Raw genomic sequence first — 23254 nt, forward strand, 5'->3', positions numbered from 1 at the left:
ATTTTCAGAAGGAGAAAAGGTTTTCCCAAAAACCCTTGACCCAAACGTGGATCTCAATTCAGAGCATAGCAGGCTAGACGTTTCCCACGTGACCTCGTGAGATGAGTTCCAAGTTTTCTTGACCGAGGGGCCCTGGGCGCCCACCTTCATAGTAACTGTTTCCTCTGTTTTGCCCCAGCTCTCTTTCCTGGAGAGAGGCTGAAAACACACGGCTGCTACAGAGGCTAGACTTCCTTTTGCAGAAGGAGCGTTTGGGAGGGGGCTGTATAAACCGTCGCAGACGGCAAAGGCCAAGTTGCGCTCTCATCAGCGCTTACGAGGGGTAGTTATCATCTCAGATCGTGATCAATTTCTAGTTTTAATATCGCTCCCCACCCTCAATTTCACCCTATTCCCGAAGAAAACATGGTAATGTACTTTTTTTTATCCCAGAGGACAATACTTAGACAATATCTTCCCCTTTCATGAACAGCTCTTTGTGAATTCTAAAATTAAGTCATGAGAAATGCAAGTGGAATGTTTTTCCTAGCTCTGAATATAATTATAAATTATAAATAACGTGCGCTTAATTCCTTCTCTTTGCAATAAAGTATTTACATCTAAATACTTTGGCCAAATTGGATTGTTTTAACCAGATGCTTATAAAAGTATGTAACGTAAAGCAAGAATAATTTTATAATTCCCCAACTTGACCGTGTTTGTTTCTTCTCTATGTCAAAAGTGGAAGATTAATTTTTTGCTTTACTTAGGAGTGCTATTTGCAAGCAGGTGGCTTGTCTCCTGACGGATGGCCACAGACAGAGTTCAAGCTGTTGCTTTGCGTGCAAAAAGTCCAGGTTCACCCCTGCGTTTCCAGGGAAGGGCTGGGAAAAACCCATCTGCTGGAACGGATGTTCAGAGCCCTGCAGCCGGTCAGTGCCGATAGTCGTGGGACAGATGGACCGACGAGCAGACCTGATACCGAGCACCTTTCAGGCATCCTGGGAGTTATTCTGCCTGCTACGCCTTGGAAAACCTAGCGGTTGCTAGCGGTGCTCCTTAAACAAACCCCGGTGAAAGATACATCCGAGGAAGATTTTTCGACTTGTCACCGGCCATGCCCAGAGGAATGGAGTCCGGGTCCCGCACAGGCAAAGAATGTCCTCTTTCTGTTGGACTAGTGAGAGCTTCCTGCCTTTGCGAGAAACGCTCCATCCCTGGCTTCGGCCTGAAACCTCAGCTCTGAAACACTGAAAGCTAGTGAATGACTTAAGTTGCAAGCTCGGTCGATCGTACTTGGACCGATCTTCTGAAAGGGCTCGGGCTCCTCTTCTTTCACCTCCTCCTTGGCGATCGTTGCTTGGTCGTAGGGGTCTGTGAGAGGAGAGAAGGAGGAGAGAGCTGATCGGGGCGTGTGGAAACGCCTCCCTGGCTTGATCCCTCGGGCCCTGCTCTCATCCTTAGTCTTAAATAGACTAACATACATTTCACACGTGTATAGTATTTTTAATTTATAATCTCCCTATTAAAGTAACTAATCATAAGATGCGTGTTTCCAATTCAGGATATAAAATTTGCACTTATTATTTCTTTTTAAAGTGTGACAACTTGATTGCGAAAAACGGCAGTCCTTCTTAACAAGAGTCAGACTACTTCCAAAAAGCAACACAACCGGCCTACCTCTACCGAGAGGCCCCGAGACTCTCCTATCCACCAAACAGGCGCTCTTTCTCCCGACGGAGTGGATTAATCTCTGCCCACACCCACGGGTGCTTCAAACTGCAACACGGCAGGGCTTCCGGCTCCATTCTCCATCCATGGAGCGTTCGCCCGAAAGCTCCTCGGTCAAAGACTTCCTAAAATGTTGGAATCATTGAGCCAGGAGTTTCTATTGGCTGAAACTTTATTGTCAAAAGTTGTATGGTATTATGTCTCTAAACTAGCTGGGTATATGTAGATAAGCACACACACACAACAACAACAACATTCTAATGGTTTCCCTTGGATTTTGATTTTTCGCATCACCCAATGGTGTCAACGGCCCTGCACAAAAGCTCCCCTCCCCAGCTTCTTTCCATAAAATGCAGGCCGGGGTTACCTGCGAAGACCTCTAAGCGATAACTAAAGGTCCTGAGAACGGGTGCCGGAGCCTGCAGGCTTGCCTGCCCCGTGCCTCCTTTCCCTTCCCTTGGGAGGAGATGGGAAGCTCTAGTCCCGTGATGGTGAACCTGTGGCATGCGGAGCCATATTGGTGGGTATGCAAGTGTTGCCCTAGCTCAACTCCAGTGTGCATGCACATGCTGGCCAACGGATTCCGGTCCCACCGGAAGTCAGGAAACGAGACGAAACAAAACCCTAACCCTAAACCCTAAACCCTAAAACCTAAACCCTAAACCCTAAAGGATTGAACTGGAAAGGGAAACGACAGGAGAGAGGGGAAGGGAGAACAGAGGACAGGAGAGAACAAGAGAAAGAAGAAAGGGGAAAGGAGAGGAAGAAAAGGGAGGGGAAAGAGGAGTAGAGGAGTGGGGGAAGGGAAGGGGAAGTAGGAAAGAGAAGGAGAGGAAGAACGAAGGAAGAACAAAGGAAGTAGGAGGAGAGGAAGGAAAAGAAGGGGAGAAGAAAAGTTGGAATAAAGGTAAAGGGTAAAAGAGCAGCCCTGAAAACCTGCTATTCCCGCTTGGACCACTGGATGGCGCTGTTTTCTCCAGGGTTGCGGAACTGGCACGGAAGAATAACTTCAATACGTACAGATAACAATCTTAAACTGTCATGGAAAAGGTTTATTTCTTTTTATGGCTGCGATACCTGCTTGGACCACAGGAGGGCACAATTTTCTGCACCTTAGCGATAACTTTGAAGTCATGGGACGGAAAACTGTGCCCTCCTGTGGCCAAAACGGGTACTGCGGCTGCAAAAAGAAACCCTTTTCATGGGATTTTAAGGTTATTATCCTGTACCTTTCTTATTAACGTCTTATTAATATTTATTAAACCAACGGGAGGCCCCTTTGCTGCAACACAGGAACTGGAAAAGAAATCTCGCTTCAAAAGCCTTAACCGCAGTTAAGGAGGCCTGTGATGGCCTATTAATATTATTAAAGTTTTAATAATAAAGAATAACAACCCTAAAACTCCATTTAAAAAGTTTCTTTCTTTTGGTGGCTGCGATCCCTGCTTGGACCGCACGATGGCGCTGTTTTCTGTCAACGTTAGCGTGGAGGCCGTTGTAGACCTTTTGGCCACAGGTTAAGGCTTTTGAAGCAATATTCTTTCTTTTTGCCTGTTATGGAGCTCCTGGGCCTCCCGTTGCTCTATTAATATTAATAAGGCTTTTAATAATAAAGAGACAGAATAATAATCTTTAAATGCTATTAAAAAGTTTTTTTTTCTGCCTGCTATTCCTTCTTGGACCACAGGAGGGCACTGTTTTCTCCAGGGTTGCGGAACGGGCACAGAATAATAATAATAATAATAAATAATATTTTTATTTCTATACCGCCCTTCTCCCGAAGGACTCAGGGCGGTGTACAGCCAATTTAAAAACACAAGACACAACAATAATTAAAAATTAAAATAATTAAATAGATTTGGCCGATTTAAAACCCCAAAAATTAAAATACCCCAATTTAAAATTATTATATTGACAGCCCTGCCTGGCGGAAAACTCAAAACTCCAGCGAAAAGGTTTCTTTCTTTTTGTGGCTGCGATACCTGCTTGGACCACAGGAGGGCACAATTTTCTGCACCTTAGCGATAACTTTGAAGTCACGGGACGGAAAACTGTGCCCTCCTGTGGCCAAAACAGGTATCGCGGCCGCAAAAAGAAAGAAACCTTTTCGATGGCGTTTTAAGATTCTTCTGTGCCAGCTCCGCAACCCTGGACAAAACAGTGCCCTCCTGTGGTCCAAGAAGGAATAGCATAACAACCCTACAACTCCATTTAAAAAGTTTCTTTCTTTTGGTTGCTGCGATCCCTGCTTGGACCGCACGATGGCGCTGTTTTCTGTCAACGTTAGCGTGGAGGCCGTTGTAGACCTTTTGACCTCAGGTGAAGGCTTTTGAAGCAGGATTCTTTCTTTTTGCCTGTTATGGAGCTCCTGGGCCTCCCGTTGTTCTATTAATATTAATAAGGCTTTTAATAATAAAGAGACAGAATAATAATCTTTAAATGCAATTAAAAAGGGTTTTTTTTCTTTTTTTTTTCTGGCTGCTATTCCTTCTTGGACCACAGGAGGGCACTGTTTTCTCCAGGGTTGCGGACCTGGCACAGAAGAATCTTAAAATGCCATCGAAAAGGTTTCTTTCTTTTTGTGGCTGCGATACCTGCTTGGACCACAGGAGGGCACAATTTTCTGCACCTTAGCGATAACTTGGAACTCATGGGACGGAAAACTGTGCCCTCGTGTGGCCAAAACAGGTATCGCGGCCGCAAAAAGAAACCCTTTTCATGGGATTTTAAGGTTATTATCCTGTATCTTTATTGTTAACGTCTTATTAATATTTATTAAAGCAACGGGAGGCCCGTTTGCTGCAACACAGGAACTGGAAAAGAAATCCCGCTTCAAAAGCCTTAACCGGAGTTAAGAAGGCCTGTGATGGCCCATTGATATTAATAAAGTTTCAATAATGAAGAATAACCCTAAAATTCCATTTAAAAAGTTTCTTTCTTTTGGTTGCTGCGATCCCTGCTTGGAGCGCAGGATAGCGCTGTTTTTTGTCAATTTTACCGTGGAGGCCGTTGTAGACCTTTTGACCTCAGGTGAAGGCTTTTGAAGCAGGATTCTTTCTTTTGTGCCTGTTATGAAGCTCCTGGGCCTCCTGTTGCTCTATAAATATTAATAAGGCTTTTAATAATAAAGAGACAGAATAATAATCTTTAAATGCTATTACAAAGGGTTTTTTTTTCTTTTTTTTTCTGGCTGCTATATCGGCTTGGGCCACAGGAGGGCGCTGTTTTCCGTCCCTTAGCAATAGTTATGAAGCTATCGAGATATTACTTTATCGTGGTGGTAGGCTGTGTGGAGAGGGTCTCCTCTTTCAAATTCCTGGGACTCCATCTTAGTGAAGATCTCGCCTGGAAAAATAATATGCTCCGGGTAGTCAAGAAGGCTCAACGGAGACTCCGTTTCCTCAGGATCTTGCGGAAAAACAAGGTGGAACGACGACGGATGACCTCCTTCTACCGGTCTACGATAGAACACCGTAACTATTTAGTACTGTAGACTTGCAGGGCCAGCGCAACGCTGCTGTAATATAATTTATTTTATTTATTTATTATTGCGATTTATATGCCGCCTTTCTCCCGAGGGACTCAAGGCGGCTTACAAAATGACAATTTCAGATACAAATCACAACAAAATAAAATTAAAATCAACACCCCAATTAAAACGGTTTAAAATTATAACGGTGTACACCCAAACGGATCGGTTGAGTTGACGGAAGAGCCACGTCTTCGGCTCGCGATGGAAGGAAAGGAGGTCGGGGGCTGTCCTGAGCACGGTGGGCGATCCGTTCCAGAGGGTCCGGGCTCACACAGAGAACGCTCTAATCCTGGGGGCCGTCAGCCGACATTGTTTGGCCGACGGCATCCTGAGGAGGCCCGCTGTGTGAGAGCGCACGGGATGATGGGAGAGCGGCAGGAGATGGTCCTGCAAGTACCCCGGGCCTAAACCATAAAGGGCTTTATAGGTAAGCACCAGCACCTTGAAACGAATCCGGAACGCCACCGGCAGCCGGTGCGGCTCACGCAGGAGAGGTGTTACACTGGAGTATCGAGAAGCCCCCGTAATTATCACAGAATGTGCGGCTGCATTCTGGATTAGCTGGAGCCTCCGGACGCATCCCAAGGGCAGCCCCGTGTAGAGGGTGTTACAGTAGTCCAACCTAGAGGTAACGAGGGCGTGAGTGACCGTGGCGAGGGCATCCCGGTCTAGAAAAGGGCACGACTGGCGCGCAAGACGCACCTGTGCGAAGGCCCCCAGGTTACGGCCGTCAGAGGATCATCCAAGGACAGCCGAGAATCCAGGAGGACCCCCAAGTTGCAGACCCTATCGGAGGGAGTAAGGGTCTCTCCCCCGATCGCTAAAGATGGAACGTCCAGATCCCGGGATGCCGGCATCCGCAGCCTCTCTGTCTTGGAAGGGTTGAGTCTGAGTCTGTTCCTCCCCATCCGAACCTGCACCGCTTCCGGACAGTGGGACGTCACGGAAAGGGCATCCCTAGGGTGGTCGGGGGTGGAGATGTAAAGCTGGGTATCGTCAGCATATTGATACCTCACCCCAAAACCACGAATGATCTTACCCAGCGGTTTCATGTAGATGTTAAAAAGCAGAGGGGAGAGAACCGATCCCTGAGGCGCCCCACAAGTGAGCGGCCTCTGGGAGGATCCCTGACCCCCCGCCCAAACAGTCTGCAAGCGACCAGAGAGGTAGGAGGAGAACCGCTGTAAAACAGTGCCTCCTATCCCTATCCCCTGGAGCCGCTGCAGCAGGATACCGTGGTCGATGGTATCGAAAGCCGCTGAGAGGTCAAGAAGGACCAGGATGGACAAACAACCCCCATCCCTGGCCCGCCAGAGATCATTTACTAGGGAGATCGATGCTGTTTCCGTGCTGTAACGTAACATAATGTTATGTTATGCGTATATATGTATATAGGATTGTGTGTCTGTTAGTATGATCTATTTGGTTAGGGTTTTTTCTTTATTTCGCTTATGAGTTGACATGTATTTTGTGTTTGGGGGGGCTGCGCTGCGTCCATACTATAAACGCACAGGGCGTCGGAGAGAGCACCATTTGCCCCTTCAGTATTGACAAACGGTATGAATAGGGCAGCTATGACAAACCCTAACCCTAACCCTAACCCTAACCCTAACCCTAACCCCCAAACACCCAAACCTAGGGAATGCCTAGGTCTGGCCTAGAGAATGGGGCTGATGGTGGAGTCTGCAGTTTAAGAGATCCGGTCTTATTCTAATTTCCTTAAAGTACTGGAGCCCAAATTGCAAACTTCCTGGGAGCTTCGGGATTCTCTCAAAGAGGACTCAAAACCTGCCTAAGCCATTCCTCTGTTGGGAAGGTTGCTCAAGGCAGCTGACCCAGAGGAGAATGGCACAAGAAGCCCATAATTAAGAAAAGGGTGCAGATATAAATAGCCTTTTCTTAATCAGCAGAAATCATGAAGATCAAGTGGGATGAAACCGGTACTGACAGATATAAGCTCAATAATTGGATTTTGAAAGACATTGGTTTCTTTACGATTCTGCAAGATAACTTGCATAATTATGCCAGATGCCATATTTAATCACGCCATGAACTTCATCCCTCCCTTACTCTTCTATTTCTCTAATGAACACATGGGTGAGTGGGACAGTCCTACTTGAAAACAACCTACACACCTGATGGAGTATAAACTAGCGAGATTAAGCCGTAAGAAGACTTCAACTTCCCTGGTACCGAAACAGCCTGGTCTCTGCCTTCCCATGGAGGCGGAGGTGACCTTAAGCCAAGCGCTGTGGACGCTGGCGCTTCAATTCAGCGCCTCAGTCGCAGTTTTACTCCTCGGTTGGACCTTTTACTATGACTTCACCAGGACGCAAATCCCACCGGGAATCACCCAGGGGGCGAAACTGTGCCTGATGAATTTGGCCATGAGCCTTGTTCTCAGACTGGTAAGCTTCCTTCCCTGGACCCTGTTTTTGCTTTCTGTGGTTCTGCCTGGCCGGCACAGGCCTCAGCTGGGTGAGCCTGAGTGTCTGAAGCGGCATTTGCAGAACTTGTAGGAAATCCGGTGTGTGTGTTTGTGTGTGCGTGTGCGTGTGCCAAAAACAATTGGTTTCTGCCAATTGCCTGGAACCCACCTCCCCTTTGCCGCTTTCTCTTTCTGATCTGGTTGTTGACCTGCAATGATGCCTTCCCCACCTCGAGCGGAGGAATCCCACTAATGCCTCCCACCCACCCACCCCTCCCTCCCTTCGCAGCCCCATCAAATCTCTGGGGTGAGCCGTTGGCCCCCTTCTTTGAAAAGAAGGCACGGTTGCCTGTGTGTGGGTTAAATGCTTCCCATGTCCCAAAATGTCTACAGACTTGGACGGCACATGAATTGCCAAATATTCCTTCTGCCATTTTATCACTTTCATTCTGTTTCGGGGGGGGGGGGGGGATGACTTTGAAAGTTCTTTCTAAGGAAGAAGCAGCAAAAATCACCTTTGAAGCTGATGGGTTCATGGGTTATGGATGGATTTATTTCTTATGTTTTCCACTGAACAGGCCCTGATTCTGGAGAAACTTGGTGTCTGCCACAAATACATCATATGGAGGCAACTCATGAACGGGATCCCCCCGGGGAGAGCCCCTGACCTGACCATCAAGGAGATGCTTTTTGAGGCGGTCCCAGTGAGGGTCTATTGGCCCAGGACAGCAGGTGTCGAGCCCAGGCGAGGACTGGTCTGGATTCACGGAGGAGTGGGCTTCTTTGGCAGCCTCCGTAAGTCCTGCAAACAATTCAGTTGCAAGAGGCACAGACGGATGTTTGAGCTTAGTGGTTCATTCTTCTGCAGCATCCAAGGACCACAGGGGGAAAACTGAGTGCGCTCAGAGAGAAACCTACAAATTGTGAGTGGGAGAAATGGGATGTTCTTACCCAAGAGCCGATGCAACCAATTCCTTGTGATATTTCAGGAGCTTACGAAAGGTTCTGCCGCTTCATCGCCTGGGAAAGCACCACGGTGGTCGTGTGCATCAGGTAAGTGGGCTCAGGTTGGCTGCATCACATGACTGTACCTCCCCCCCCATCCCTGGGCAGTGGTCCCATCCTCTGCACGGGAGGCCCTTCGGGTGGCTAATTAACCCCTTGCCGCCAGAGCAGTTTTTGAGGGTGGGGAACCTATAATAAATCAAGAAGAAAAAAATATAAAGACCTGCAAACAAAAATAAAATGACTGTGCAAAAGAAAGCAAATACAGTACCAACTGCCATAGGCCCCTTGGGTGCAATTCCAGAGCAACTGGAGCACCCCTTGAACGCCATCAGCATTGACAAAATCACCTTCGGTCGATTGCAAAACTCAACTTGAAACAGATGACATCTTCACAAAGATACCTTTAAAACCATCAAACGATATTTGCCTGTCCCAGGTCCTTAGAGAGGACACGATGGGTGGATAAAAAGGCAAAATTCAGACTAAATATCTGGGTGATTATGCAATGAATCAACAACAACAAGAGGAATAACAGGGATGCCAATGCGTTCGTAAGCTTCTTCTTCTTTTTTTTTTTTTTTTGGCTTCTCTGTTGCTGTAGATTCCCCTTGGCACCGGAGCACCCCTACCCAGCTCAGCAACTCAGCTGTTACGCTGCCGTGTCGCACTTTCTGAAGAATGCGGGGGACTATGGGGTGGACCCCCAGCGGGTTGTGCTGGCTGGTGACAGCAGCGGAGCTGGCATCATTGCTGCCATTTCCCAGCAGCTGGTGATGAGAACTGACCTGCCGCGTGCCCGGGGCCACGTGCTGCTCTACCCTTTTCTCCAAGCTCTGGATTTCAATCTGCCTTCCTATCAGCAGAACCACTCCGTTCCCATATTATTTAAGAAACGGGTTATCCGTCTTGGCATGCTTTATCTTACAGGAAGGAATGTCAATGTTGATGAAATTATGGGCAATGCCCACGTTCCCCAGGAACTCAGGGCAAAGTACCGGAAATGGATCAGCGCAGAACTCATTCCGGAGGAGTTCAAAGTCTCGGCTCACGAGCCTTTCGTACCCGGTCCGTTTTCAGAAGATCTTTACCAAGTTTGCAAAAGAGCATTTGAACCCACGTTTTCCCCGCTCCTGATGGAAGACGTCATCCTACGACGGTTTCCAGAGAGTTTCCTTCTAACCTGCGAATACGACATTTTCCGAGACGATGGCCTGCTGTACAAGAAACGGCTGGAAGACAACGGGGTGCCTGTCACCTGGCGTCACCTGAAGGACGGATTCCACGGGATCTGCCTGCTGACCGGTTTGGGGCCTCTGGAGTTTCCCAGTACGAGGAAGAGCATGAAAAGCATAATCCAGTTCCTACAGCGGTTCTAGAAATCCATCAGCCTCATTCCTCTGCTTTGTTCTTCCTCACCTTGCCCCACAGATGTTGGCCCTGTGAGTTCACCCAGTTGTCCTGCTTACCTGACAGCCCACCAACCCTCGCCCTCGCCCTCCCTTTCACAGCCCACCAGTCAGGTAGCCTGGTGTCAGCGCTGGGGATTGTGTCATGACACACAATGGGCTTTCCCCATTCAAAGGAAAGAGGATCTCCCAAGTGGGCAGTTGAAGGGGCAGAGGGGTACTGAGGACAGGAGAGTGGACGCATGCCGAATGGTTGCAGTCTCTGTCTCTTTATAGACAGAGACTGCAGTCTGCGGGAGTATCCATCTTTTGGAAAACCTAGTGCGGCTCTTTCAGTCAATCTCTATTCCCACAGGTAGAGAAAACGAACAAAAAAAAGGATTTGCTCCTAAAAAAGGCTCTAGAGGCCTTTCATGCCAGTCTCCTACACCTATCGCCATTCGTTCTGTCTCCTGGCAGGACCTCGCCTTCAACCGTGCCTCCCTCACACTCTGCCTCCGAAGAGACCTTTCTCCCCGGCAAAAGTGTTGCGCAAAAGTCTGAGGAGAGAGACCTTTCCTGGTAGACGCTGCTTCCCTCTCGCCTCTCTCCTGCCCCCCCCCTCTTCCCTCGCCTTCCTTTTGCGAAACAGGTTCACCCTGTTTGCTGAGCCTCTAGACCGGCTTCGTGTATACCTTCCGAGCTTCAGTAAACATGCAAACCACCAGCCCTGGTCTGCTCCTTTCATTTCTGCCCCCCGCCAGCCAAAGGCAAAGGGGGAAAGGGCAGGGATGGGGGGGGGCAGAGGTGTGCAAGTGGCAAGGCCATGCTGACAGGAGAAGGTGCCTGAGGAGATGCCTTGTGCAAGAAGGGCAGGGACCGGCAGGCTCCTTTGGTGGGTGGGCAGAAGACATGACAATCCCTTGGGGGGAGAGATCCCTCCAGAGGGCCCCAAGTGGGCAGGCCCTGTCCTGGGCCCCTCTGCCCCTGGGGGCAATGGCTGCCCGCAGGGGAGAAGAGGAGGAGTGAGTAAAGAAGACCCATCTTAGACCCCAACCCCCAGCCTGAAGGAGGCCAAAGACCCACCGATTCCATCCGCCAGCCGAGAGAGCGCCCAGGACGGGGGGGGGGGCACACAGAGTCCCTCAGGCAGAGTGACCAAGAGGCTTGACTTCGTTTGGAGCCAAGCAGCCATTTCGCTCCTAGTGTTGCCCAGAGCAGTTTTCAATCCATGGGACTTTCACCAGAATGACATCCTGAGTTTTCTTTAGGTTTAGGTGTCCCTATTCCATGTGTGTGTGTGTGTGTGAGAGAGAGAGAGAGAGAGAGAGAGTGCCTGCACACGTGCTCACTAAATGTGACTCCAGGAAGCGTACAACAATAAAAATGGAATATAACAGTCCCCGTAAAAACAACCAGGAATGGTGATGGGGAGGGGCATCATCCACCACGCCATGCCGGATCAGCTCACCTCCGCCCTGGGCCAAGTCCCGAGGGAACACCTGGATGGATCTTCAAGACCATCTTAAGGGGCCCCAAAGGCGTCGGGGCTGCCAGAGGGCAGGTGCCATAACACTGAAGGCGTTTCCCCCCATTTACCCCAGTAGGAGACACTCTTCAGAGGGAGCAGTGGTGAAATCCAATTTTTTTTACTACAGGTTCTGTGGGCGTGGCTTGGTGGGTGGGGTGTGGCTTGATGGGCGTGGCAGGGGAAGGATATTGCAAAATCTCCATTCCCTCCCCACTCTGGGGCCAGTCAGAGGTGGTATTTGCTGGTTCTCTGAACTACTCAAAATTTCCACTACCGGTTCTCCAGAATCTGTCAGAACCTGCTGGATTTCACCCCTTGGAGGGAGGCACTGCAGCATCCCTCTCTGGGGGAGCCAGAAGCCTAAGGGGATGGGTGGGCCTGCCATGTACGGCTTGCCAGAGATCCCCAGCACCTGGAGCTGCATCCAGAAGATGTGGCGGCAGCCCACAGAAGAAAGCATCCCACGCGTGGCCTTCAAGGGCAGCCCCATGTTGAGTGCATGGCCAAAGAAGAGGTAAGTCCGGTATAAGGGTTTTTTACTACAGGTTCTGTGGGTGTAGCTTGGTGGGCATGCCATGGCTTGGTGGGTGTGACTTGATGGGCAGGGCAGGGGAAGGATACTGCAAAATCCCAATTTCCTCCCGATCAGCTGGGACTTGGAAGGCAGAGAATAGATGGGGGTGGGGCCAGACTGAGGTGGTATTTACCAGTTTTCTGAACTACTCAAAATTTCCGCTACTGGTTCTCCAGAACTGGTCAGAACCTGCTGAAACCCACCTCTACTCCAGGCAATGTCTGTGTTTCTCTTGAGGGCCGCAAATACATCTCCATGGGATAACTGGGGAACGCTCCCCATTCCCAGGGGGCCCAACGAGGTTCCTCAAACCAGGTTTGCTTGGTGGGGCTGGTTGGGACAAAGCGCTCCCTCTCCTGAGCCCTGGGTCTCCCCTCTCCTGGCCCTCGATGCCTCCCCTTCCCCTTCCAGCCTCCTCTTCCTTCTAGCTCCTCTTCAAGAAGTGTCTGGCCAAAGGGAAGGACGCCGGGCCCCTCTCCCTGCAAGTGGCTCTGACTGTCCCGGAAGCTCTTGCGCAGAGATGCCTGAAGGAGAACTTTCCCAAGAGACCCGGAAGTGCCTGCTGCGAAGCATAAATTGGCTTACGGACTGGATCGGGACCAGAGGCCTGGAAGCAGAACCCTAAAAAGAGGTGAGCTACACTAACCTGCTTTTTACTGTTATCTGCGCTGACATTTTTATTTTGTTACAGTCCCAGATATGTACCTAAGACATAAGCGGCCAGTGGGCTTGGGCAGGGCAACCTTACCGATGGGATTCACATATATGCCTACTGGAGTATATATACTAAGGAGTGGAATAAAAGACAGCGTATTTCTCTCCCCAATGGATCCCCTTTCCAAGAAAAGGGCCTTAAGATCCTCCAGCCACCGTTCTATTTGTGCCAAAACCTTTGATTTCGGTAAATCAACGTATAGCCAATTTTCTGTTACGAAATGTCGTTCGCAGAAGCTCACCTAGGACAGAACCTGCCTTTGTAGCCCATAATTAAGGGATATAAACAGATAAACACTCTAATTTAATCTGCAGGGTGATCATCCAGTAGAACAAGGCTGATGTTGGCCCGTGGGATCGTTAAGACGAGAAGGATTTCAAAGGAGTTCTGTTTGTTAGGAGTTTGCAACATGAATTACATAAACATGCCAAGTGCACAATTAAAATCCTGAAAGAAAGGGCATCGAGCTGTGCTCGTCTCCCGTTGTTTAAAAGAACTGTGTGAAAACGCAGCCTGCCCAGACCGAGGCCGAAGGAGATCTTTGGCCAGATACTTGACCTTCCCGTGGAGATGGAGATGACCTTAAGCCAAGCGCTGTGGATGCTAGTGCTTCACTTCAGCGCCTCAGTCACACTTTTACTCCTCGGCTGGACCCTCCACTATGACTTCACCAGGACGCAAATCCCGCCTGGAATCACCCAGGGGGCGAAACTGCGCCTTATCAATTTGATCATGAATCTCTTCCTCGAACTGGTAAGCCTCCTTCCCCGGACTTTGGCTTTCCTCCCCGTGAGTCTGCCTGGCCACCATCGGCCTCGACTGGGTGCTCCCGAGAGTCCAAAGCAGGGGTGCTATTCAGCAGGTTCTGACAGGTTATAGAGAACCGGGAGTGGAAATTTTGAGCAGTTCGGAGAACCGGCAAATACCACCTCTGGCTGGCCCCAGAGTGGGGTGGGAATGAAGATTTTGCAATATCCTTCCCCCAGGAGTGGGGAGGGAATGGGGATTTTGCAGTATCCTTCCCCCAGGAGTGGGGAGGGAATGGAGATTTTGCAATATCCTTCCCCCAGGAGTGGGGAGGGAATGGAGATTTTGCAATATCCTTCCCCCAGGAGTGGGGAGGGAATGGGGATTTTGCAGTATCCTTCCCCCAGGAGTGGGGTGGGAATGGAGATTTTGCAATATCCTTCCCCCAGGAGTGGGGAGGGAATGGAGATTTTGCAGTATCCTTCCCCTGACACACCCACAGAACCGGTAGTAAAAAAAAATTGAATTTCACCACTGGAACTCCAAAGGGGCAATTTGCAGCATTTGTAGAAAATCAGGAAGAGTTTTGCTTGATGCTGCCTTCCCCACCTCCAGCCAGGAATCCCAACCATGCCTCCCTCCTTCCCTGCTGGGTGTTCCTTTGCAGCAGCCGCCCCTGGAGAGCTCCTCTTGGCAGGGCCTCCTTGGGTCTCCAAAGGGCTGGGATCAGTGCAGAGCCCCGAGGGAGACTGCCCGTCCACAGATCCCTGGACTGCTGCTTGCAGACATTTCCCCCGTGCCCCATTTTTTTTTTTTTAATTTGATTTATATGCCGCCCTTCTCCAGAGACTCAGGGCGGCTTACAATGCGTTAAGCAATAGCCTTCATACTTTTGTATATTTATCAGCTTGTTGCCCCCACAAACTGGGTCCTCATTTCACCTACCTAAGAAAGGATGGAAGGCTGAGTCAACCTTGAGCCTTGGAGAGATTCGAACCAGCAGTAAATTGCAGGCAGCTGTGTTAATAACAGGGTGCGTAGACCACTGTACTATCAAGGCTCTATCATTTCCTTGGCATTGGGTGTCCTTGTGTCTTTTTCCCAACTGAAGAACACAAGCCGTGCCCTGCTGGATTGGACCCTGCAGTCTGCTTTTGCAGTGGCCAAACAACCGCCCAGGCGTATCTCAGCAGATGGCCTTTGCAAGCAATTACCGTTAAGGCCACGGTGACCAATATTTATGACCGCTGGCTGGCTTGGATGCAAGTCTGCATGGTGTCCGAGGAAACACTGCAGATAGTTGGCAAAGCTATTGTAAATTATGATTATGCGGAACCAAAGGTGGGTTTCAGCAGGTTCTGACCAGTTCTGGAGAACCAGTAGCGGAAATTTTGAGTAGTTCGGAGAACCGGTAGTAAAAATTCTGACTGGCCCCCGCCCCCATCTATTCTCTGCCTCCCGAGTCCCAGCTGATCGGGAGGAAATGGGGATTTTGCTGTAACCTTCCCCTGGATTGGGGCGGGAATTGAGATTTTACAGTATCCTTCCCCTGCCACGCCCATCAAGCCATGCCCACCAAGCCATGCCATGCCACGCCCACCAAGCCACACCCACAGAACTGGTAGTAAACATTTTGAAACCCCACCACTGTGCAAAGTAAGCCCAATACAAAATATCCATGTAATTGGAACTGCCAAAGAAATCTGATTAAAGGCAGGGTCCCAAGTTGTGTAATTAGTCCATTCGGTTTGGGTGCCCACAATACTATTCAATGGGACAGTTTGAAACTGTGGGGCAAAGTTCATTTGCCCAACCCCAAGACCCTCTGAATCTTCCAAGCTATTCGGTGCGTCTGATAGGATCCTTCCATTTGCTTCCGTGCTTGGATTTGGGGATCTTATTGAATCAAATCCTTATGTGGTGAAACAGGGCAAGGTGCCTCTGTCCTCCGCACAAGGAAGCTGGCAAATTTCTCTTGCAATGGAGAAAGGATTTGCCTCCCAGCAGAGCAGGTCAAAGGGAAGCCGCTTTGGTTGGCCTCTGCATACACACTTCACACATTGCCAAGTTAGATTTTTTTCTTCCTTGTGTTTCTCTCCTCCGAGCAGGCTGTGATTCTGGAGAAAGTTGGCATCTGCCCCCAATACGTGGTATGGAGGCTACTCATCAACGGGATCCCCCCAGGGAGAGCCCCTGACCTGACCATCAAGGAGATGCTTTTTGAGGCAGTCCCAGTAAGGGTCTATTGGCCCAGGAGAGCAGGTCTCGAGCCCAGGCGAGGACTGGTCTGGATTCACGGAGGAGTGGGCCTCTTTGGCAGCCCCCGTGAGTAGCACCACTGGTTGGCAAGAGGGGCTGAGTGGGGTCCTCGTGCAACAGGCCAAGGGTGGTGCCTGAATAAACAATCGATCCTCTCATCAAACAATCGACAGATTACAAAGGCTATTGTTAAAGATCTCCTGTCCGTGTTTCTCACAGGTCTAGAAGGATGTTAACGTAAGAGGCCCTGTTCTTCTCAGGTTTTCATTGGCAAGTCTTCCTCACAATTTTTTCCTCTTAAAAAATAAAATAAATTGTGTATGTCCCCCCACATGCCCACATAATGGCATAAATGAAATACTGTATTTTTCAGTGTATAAGACACACCATTTCCCCCCAAAAAAGAGGGTGAAAATCTGGATGCGTCTCATACCCTGAATGTAGCCCCACCCAGCTTCTCAAACGGAGGTTTCAGAGGCTGAAAAAAGCATCAGAAACGAAGCTTCAGAAAAGAAGTCCCCAAACAGAGCTTCAGAAAAAAGCCCCCAAACAGAGCTTCAGAGGCTTTTTTTTCTGAAGCTCTGTTTTGGAGGCTTTCAGAGGCAGGATTTTTTTTTTTTTTTCTGAAACAGAGTTTCAGAATTTTCAGAGGCAAAAAAAAGCCAAAAAAAGCAAGGCACAGAGCTCACAACCAAGGAACATGTTGCTAAAATTCACCTCGAGGAACAGCTGATCGGGGGTATTCCGGGAGGCAGATCCACCTGCCAATCAGCTTTTTTCTTTTTTTCCTCCCAAAAAAATAAGCTCCGTCTTATACTCCAGTGCATCTTATACTCCGAAAAATACGGTAGTTTGCTATCAGTCGTTTGTGGCTTTCAGCTGGATCTTAGCATGAACATCCATTTATTTTTCCAAATAACACCGTAAATGTTTTAATACTCAGATGTTGAACTAAAAATCCATTCTGGGTAATATCAGGGCCAAATGAAGGTTTCTTTTGCATTTACCTTTAAGAGGCTGAAACATCACCGAAAGTCCTCATCTCTTTTCTAAATATGTGCCTCCACACTAGAAAACATCATCCTGTTCCAGGAATGCATGCATTAGCCTATAAATTAAGGGGCTGAGATAGTGAGACATTCTCATCAGTGCAACCATTTTTTGGTCGTATTTCAGAAGCCTACGAACGGTTGTGCCGCCTCATTGCCCGGGAGGTTGCCACAGTGGTCGTGTGCATCCGGTAAGTGGACTCAGCTTGGCTGCCTCACAGAAGGCTGACCTCCATTGCTGGGTAGCCTTCTGACCTTCGGCCTCCAGCCAACCAGCCAGCCCCTCTCTGTTCCACATCTACAGCCACCCAAACGGTCAGCCAGCTGGCTGGCTACGCCCTGTGGATGTTTCCAGTTAGACTCTCCTCGAGAACCTCCCGATTTAAACTTTTTAGGAACTGGGCATGCTGGGTGGGGCATGTGTAAAAGATGACCCTTCTGCATTCATTCATCTGCTCAGATTCCCTGAGGAGAAGGGGGCTGGGGGACAGGGACTGAGGCCTTTTTGGAGGAAACAGATTATCTGGACCCATTTTGGGTGACTTTCACACCAGGGCAAAACACAGAGATGGCCTGGGTCACGTTTGACCTTGGACGGAGCCTGGGGGATGGGGGGCGGGGGGGGCACCCACCCATCCTTCTGCTCCAGGATTTCTTACCAGCTTTGGGCACCGTTGATCGGGTGCCCATCTGGAGCCAGTTCCAGCATTAGAAGTGGGGAGGGGGAATTGCAGTTAGGAAGGTTAGTGTATCTCACACTCTGGGATTGATGAGCAGATGGCAGGAGCCAGCAGCGGGGCCGTCCTCTTGCAACCACGAGATGCATCCTGAGATGGCTACTCATGCCCTGGCCACCTTGCTACTGGGGCACTGCAATGCGTTCCATGTGGGGCTGCTCTGGAAGACGGTGCAGAAGCTCCCGCTGGTCTGGATTGCACTGGTTTTTTGTCTTCAATCATTTCCATCCACCCTGGAGGGTCAGGCAGAAAGTGGGCAGTTCAGGGCCCCTCAATTAAACCGGGTCATGATGGGGACCGAGGAAAGGTGCCCCCTCCCCCCCTACCGCAGCCCCTGCCCTCTTCCCTCAGAGATATATGGGCTGCACAAGGGTGTTGCAGCAGGCCCCCAACCCACCTCCCCCAACATTCCTTCGGGTCCCCACAGGCCTTGGCCCACTCTCAATGGCCCCACTCGGTCTCCCAGAGGCCCTAAAACTGCCAGCAAAATCCACCAGTGCTGCTGCCTCTGGTAGGCGAGGCTGCTTGCCACTCAGCCACCCACCCTGCCTTTAGGGAGGCTCTACCAACAAAGAATGGTGCAGAATGGTGAGAACGGCCTTGGAGAAGCCTCTGCAGGAAAGCCCGGCCCCATGTGGCAGCTCCTGGGCCCCCCACAGTAAGGAGCAGAAAGTCCAGCCGGGGGTTGCTGGCCCTGGAGCTGGTTGAACAGCAGTCGAGTCCTGCCAGTCCTGGGTGGGTGGGTGGGTGGGCAGCAGGCCAAGGCCTGCGGGCAGCCCGAGGGCAGAAGCAGAGCACGGGATGCTTCGGGGGTGGGGGAGGCCCGGGACAGGCGTGTGTTCGTCTTGACGACCCACACGTTCATTTAATGGCCACATCAGGGAAAGCAGGGGACGGGGGTCCTTAAGCAAGGCCGTCTGGATTAATGGACACTTGGGCCCATAGTAGGATAGCTCCCTTACAGGCACAAGTTGAGGACTGCCGGTATGGGAAGTTGCAAGCAGGTAACTATAATAAATCAACAACAACAACAGGAATAACAGGGATGCCAATGCCTTTGTAAGAAAGATATATATATATATTGGCTTCTCTGTTGTTTAGATACCCCTTGGCACCGGAGCACCCCTACCCAGCTCAGCAACTCAGCTGTTACGCTGCCGTGTCGCACTTTCTGAAGAATGCGGGGGACTATGGGGTGGACCCCCAGCGGGTTGTGCTGGCTGGCGACAGCAGCGGAGCTGGCATCATTGCTGCCATTTCCCAGCAACTGGTGATGAGAACCGACCTGCCGCGTGCCCGGGGCCATGTGCTACTATACCCTTTTCTCCAAGCTCTGGATTTCAATCTGCCTTCCTATCAGCAGAACCACTCCTTCCCCTTATTAGTTAAAAAGCAGGCTGCTTCTCTCGGCTTGCTCTATCTGTTGGGAACCGATGCCAGGGTCGAAGAAGTTATGGGCAATGCCCACGTTCCCCAGGAGTTCAGGGCAAAGTACCGGAAATGGATTAGCGCAGAACTCATTCCGGAGGAGTTCAAAGTCTCGGCTCACGAGCCGTTTGTACCCGGTCCGTTTTCAGAAGATCTGTACCAAGCGTGCAAAAAAGCATTTGAGCCCACGCTTTCCCCGCTCCTGATGGAAGACGTCATCCTACGACGGTTTCCAGAGACTTTCCTTCTAACCTGCGAATACGACATTTTCCGAGACGATGGCCTGCTGTACAAGAAACGGCTGGAAGACAACGGGGTGCCTGTCACCTGGCGTCACCTGAAGGATGGATTCCACGGGATCTGCCTGCTGACCGGTTTGGGGCCCCTGGAGTTTCCCAGTACGAGGAAGAGCATGAAAAGCATAATCCAGTTCCTAGAGCGGTTTTAGAAATCCATCAGGCTGGTCTTTCCCTCGCCACCTCCTGCCCCCTCCCCACAGCTTCTTCTCCCTACTGCCAGGACAGGGTGTCCCTGCAGGCGATCTCTCTTGGGGGGGGGGTGATCTCTCATGGTGGTAGAACCGAGGCAGCTCATGCGGTGACTCTTTTAACCACTGCAACTTATAACCATAATATTGGGCGGGGAGACCAAGGCAGGAGCACCAATGTTTTCCAGGGAGAAAGAGGAGGCACCTCCCAGGGAGAGGCCTGAGTGTGTGCAGTGTGCACCCTGAGGTGGGTAGTGGAGGGGGGGGAGAGGTTCAGGGGAGCCCCACCCTGGAATCTCTGTGGGAAGGTTGCAGCTTCATCTGGGGAGATGCCGTCCCTTTCGGTAAGCAACTAAAGGATTGGACTCATCTGGATTTCACCTTGTCGCTTTTGGGCCCGACTCCAGTTTTCTCTCCTGCGGGCTGATGAACGCGGCTAAGAAAGTAAAAGAAGCCAAGGAGCTAAATAAATTTCTTTTACCAATGTGTATAAATCCTCCTGCATTCGACCACCAGCATATTCACCATATGGGAAAGTTCCCAAGGTTTTTCGGGGGTCTGCAAACCTGCAGCAGGGAAACGGACGGCTTCATTTCCCGTGAGGTGGCCTGATCCTGCCCCCCCCCACTTCTTAGCCTGCCTTCCCTCATGCCCCAAAATAATTTGAGTTAACTGAACAGATGAGCTCTGTTTGCCTAACAGGTGGTGGCCAGGCACAAAACCCTTTGAGGGACCGCCAGATCCACCCAAGGTGGACTAAGGTGATCCTTGGTCTAGAGCAGAGGTGAAATGCTCCCGGATCGGACCAGATCACCCAATCTGATAGCAATTTTTCCCTGTGGTTCGCTGATCTGGTAGCAATTGCCACGCAGGTGTCATTACTTCCTGGTTTTAACCAGGAAGTAATGTTTTTTTTACCTTCTGCGCATGCACAGAAGGTTTTGCGCATGCACAGGTGTGTGCGGGGCACGTGCACTTCCGAACCGGTAAGGAAGGTAAGTAGATTTCACCCCGATCTACAGATCCACCAAGACAGATGGACTGCATTTCTATGCCCACACTTGGGGGGGAGGGGAAGGAAAGTCCTGAATATCTCAAAAGTGCTTTGCGTCCAGCTCTAGTAATACACCAGAGGTCCTCAGTCTTCCCATGAGTCTGTGATCCGAAAAGAAAGAGGCCGAAGCCCACTCTGTCATTGTGTCCGCCCCTCCCCCCCAAAGCCTGACCTTTGCCATGGGAAGCTGGTGACCTGAGCCTGAGCAGTCAGCCCCAGCTCGTTTTTACCGCCTGTAAGGAGCTTCGGCGTCTTTGACTGCAAAGTAGATCATTGACCCGGTTTCGGTATCGACCCTCTGGGGATGTCCATGTCCTCGGTTGTTGGCAAAGGGTGTTTGCTCTGAATCTTCCCTGGACAAAACTCGGTTGGCCTTCGCCCTGCATCCTTTTCTATTCCAAGGCCAAATTTGCCTGTTATTCCAATTGCTTCTTGACTTCCTTTTTAGAATTTTTTTTTAAATTTTATTTCTTATAAACATATTGTAAATGTACATTCTCTTATCCATAGTTAGTCCCACATATACATCTATTTTCTAATGAAAAAAAAAATATTTTTAAATTATATTCGGGTTTGCTCTTCTACCTTTTCTTCTCCCTTGTTTTACAACAATCCTTCTTCTCCTTCTTCTCTCTTTCCCTTCCCTCCCTTCTTCTATCCTTTTCTTTCTTTTCCTCCTCTCCTTCCTCTTCTCTCCTTCCTCTTTCTTTTCCTCACTCCTCCCTTCTTCCCCCCTTTCTAACCTTCTCTCCTACTCTTTTTCCCCTCCCTTTCTTCCTCTCCTTTTCCCTTTCTTCTGTTCCTCTCTCTCCTTTTCCCCTCCTATCTTACTCTCTGCTCCTCCTCTTGACTTCCTGATCACCATTCCAATCCCCTATGATGAGAAGGGCATCTTTTTTTTTCTCCCTCCCCCTCTTCCTCTCTGTCCCCCACCCCTCGCTCTTCAGCCTCAGGATTTGGGGGAAAATACTTGGATTATTGTGACGTTGAATGGTTTGCCTTGGATTCGAACCCAAGAACATCCGGTCATGTATCACAGCACACGGGCACATTCCTTTCCTTTTGAGCCGGCTACATAACACATTTTGCAACCTGCCCAAGGGATGAAATTGCACAATCCAAGGTGACACAAAAAAGAAAGCAGTAAAACTGCAACAGGTTCACGGCTGCACTGCAAAGGATTTTGCAATCTATCAATTGCATCAGGCAGAAACAAACAATAAAATGTGCCGAATACATAATACCTTTGATTCCTGAAGAGCATTAAATGGCCCTTCCAGGCTTTGGCCATAATGGCCGTTTGCCACCTCACAAGGACAGCAAGATCAAGGGGCAGAAAACTACCGGGAGTTTCCAGAATGGTCCTCAGAGCTCCTGGGACACACGTACGGGATCTCAAGAGACAGCCAGACATCCCCTCTGGTACAACTGACACGATCCAGGCAGGGTCAGTTGAATGGGCGTGGCCATGGTGGGTGTGGCCTAGTCAACCTCCTGCACCATGGTGGAGGGGGCGTTTATGCCCTCCCCGGGCTCCGGAGGTTTTTCTTGAGCCTCTGGGAGGGCAGAAACAGCCTCCTCATGCTCCAGAGGCCTTCTGGGGGCCGGAAACAGGCCCAAACCTCCGGTATGTATGTATGTATGTATGTATGTATGTATGTATGTATGTATGTATGTGTATATACGGCGGCCCCTAGGGGGAGAGCCTTCTCTGTGGGGGCACCTACGATCTGGAACGAGCTCCCCCCGGAGATACGGAGGATCCCGGATCTGCGCACCTTCCGTCGCGTGCTTAAGACTTTTTTATTTCATCAAGCTGTCCTGGCCTAAAACTTCTCCCCTTTTTAAATGTAAATTTTCATTTGTTTTAAATTATGGGGTATTTTAAATTCAGCCAAATTATTTAATTAATTTTTAACTTATTTTAAATTTTTGTATTTATGTGTTTTATCTTGTGGCTGTTCACCGCCCTGAGTCCTTCGGGAGAAGGGCGGTATAGAAATTTAATAAAATAAATATGCCGCCCTTCTCCCGAAGGACTCGGGGCGGCTCACAGCAATAAAACAAAACAATAAATAATGCTAAAAATCCAATTAAAATACCCAAATTAAAAATATAGCTGCCAAACAGATCAGAAGATTTGCTGAAAAAGCCATGTCTTCAGGTCACTGCGGAAAGAGCGGAGGTCAGGGGCCGTCCGGAGCCCAGTGGGTAACTCGTTCCAGAGGGTCGTTGCGGCCACAGAGAACGCCCTCCCTGAGCCTCCATACGTGCCCTGCACTTACCTGCATCCAAAACGGGCTGCACGGGGACTCCTGGGAGGGGAGGGGTGGGGTGGTTGGATCCAGCCAGAAGTGGGTTTGGGGGTTCTCCAAACTGCACAGAATCTCAGCTAGAGGTTCTTCCGAACCCCTAAGAACTCCCAGCAGCCCAGCCCTTCTTATTACGCCTCGGATAATAAGCACAGGATTAAGAGTACGATGGAACTTTATCTGGAGTTCTCCCCCTGGACTCTTGACACCCAGCCTGCAGACCCCTGTGGCTGCCATGTGCTCATCTCCATTGTCTTGAGCAAAAGTCAGTCTCCCCACAGCCTCTCTTGCGGTGGCA

General features: G+C 49.9%; 2 protein-coding genes across 2 annotated transcripts; both read left to right on the forward strand.

Annotated features, from left to right (window-relative positions):
• The first annotated feature begins 8353 nt into the window (after window positions 1-8353).
• Window positions 8354-10054, forward strand: LOC139326089 (arylacetamide deacetylase-like 4). Its single transcript, XM_070956211.1, has 3 exons — window positions 8354-8465; window positions 8660-8723; window positions 9280-10054. The coding sequence occupies exons 1-3, from the start codon at window positions 8354-8356 to the stop codon at window positions 10052-10054; spliced, it is 951 nt and encodes a 316-aa protein (XP_070812312.1).
• Window positions 10055-13453: 3399 nt separating this feature from the next.
• On the forward strand, window positions 13454-19551 carry LOC139326078 (arylacetamide deacetylase-like 4). The gene is made up of 4 exons (XM_070956183.1): window positions 13454-13636; window positions 15739-15955; window positions 17066-17129; window positions 18777-19551. Exons 1-4 carry the CDS (start codon window positions 13454-13456, stop codon window positions 19549-19551), a joined length of 1239 nt encoding a protein of 412 aa, XP_070812284.1.
• The last annotated feature ends 3703 nt before the right edge of the window (window positions 19552-23254 follow it).

Source organism: Pituophis catenifer, unplaced genomic scaffold, assembly GCF_029215685.1.
Source record: "Pituophis catenifer annectens isolate HBS135680 unplaced genomic scaffold, rPitCat1.0.hap2 SCAF_18, whole genome shotgun sequence".
Taxonomy (NCBI): Eukaryota; Metazoa; Chordata; class Lepidosauria; order Squamata; family Colubridae; genus Pituophis; species Pituophis catenifer.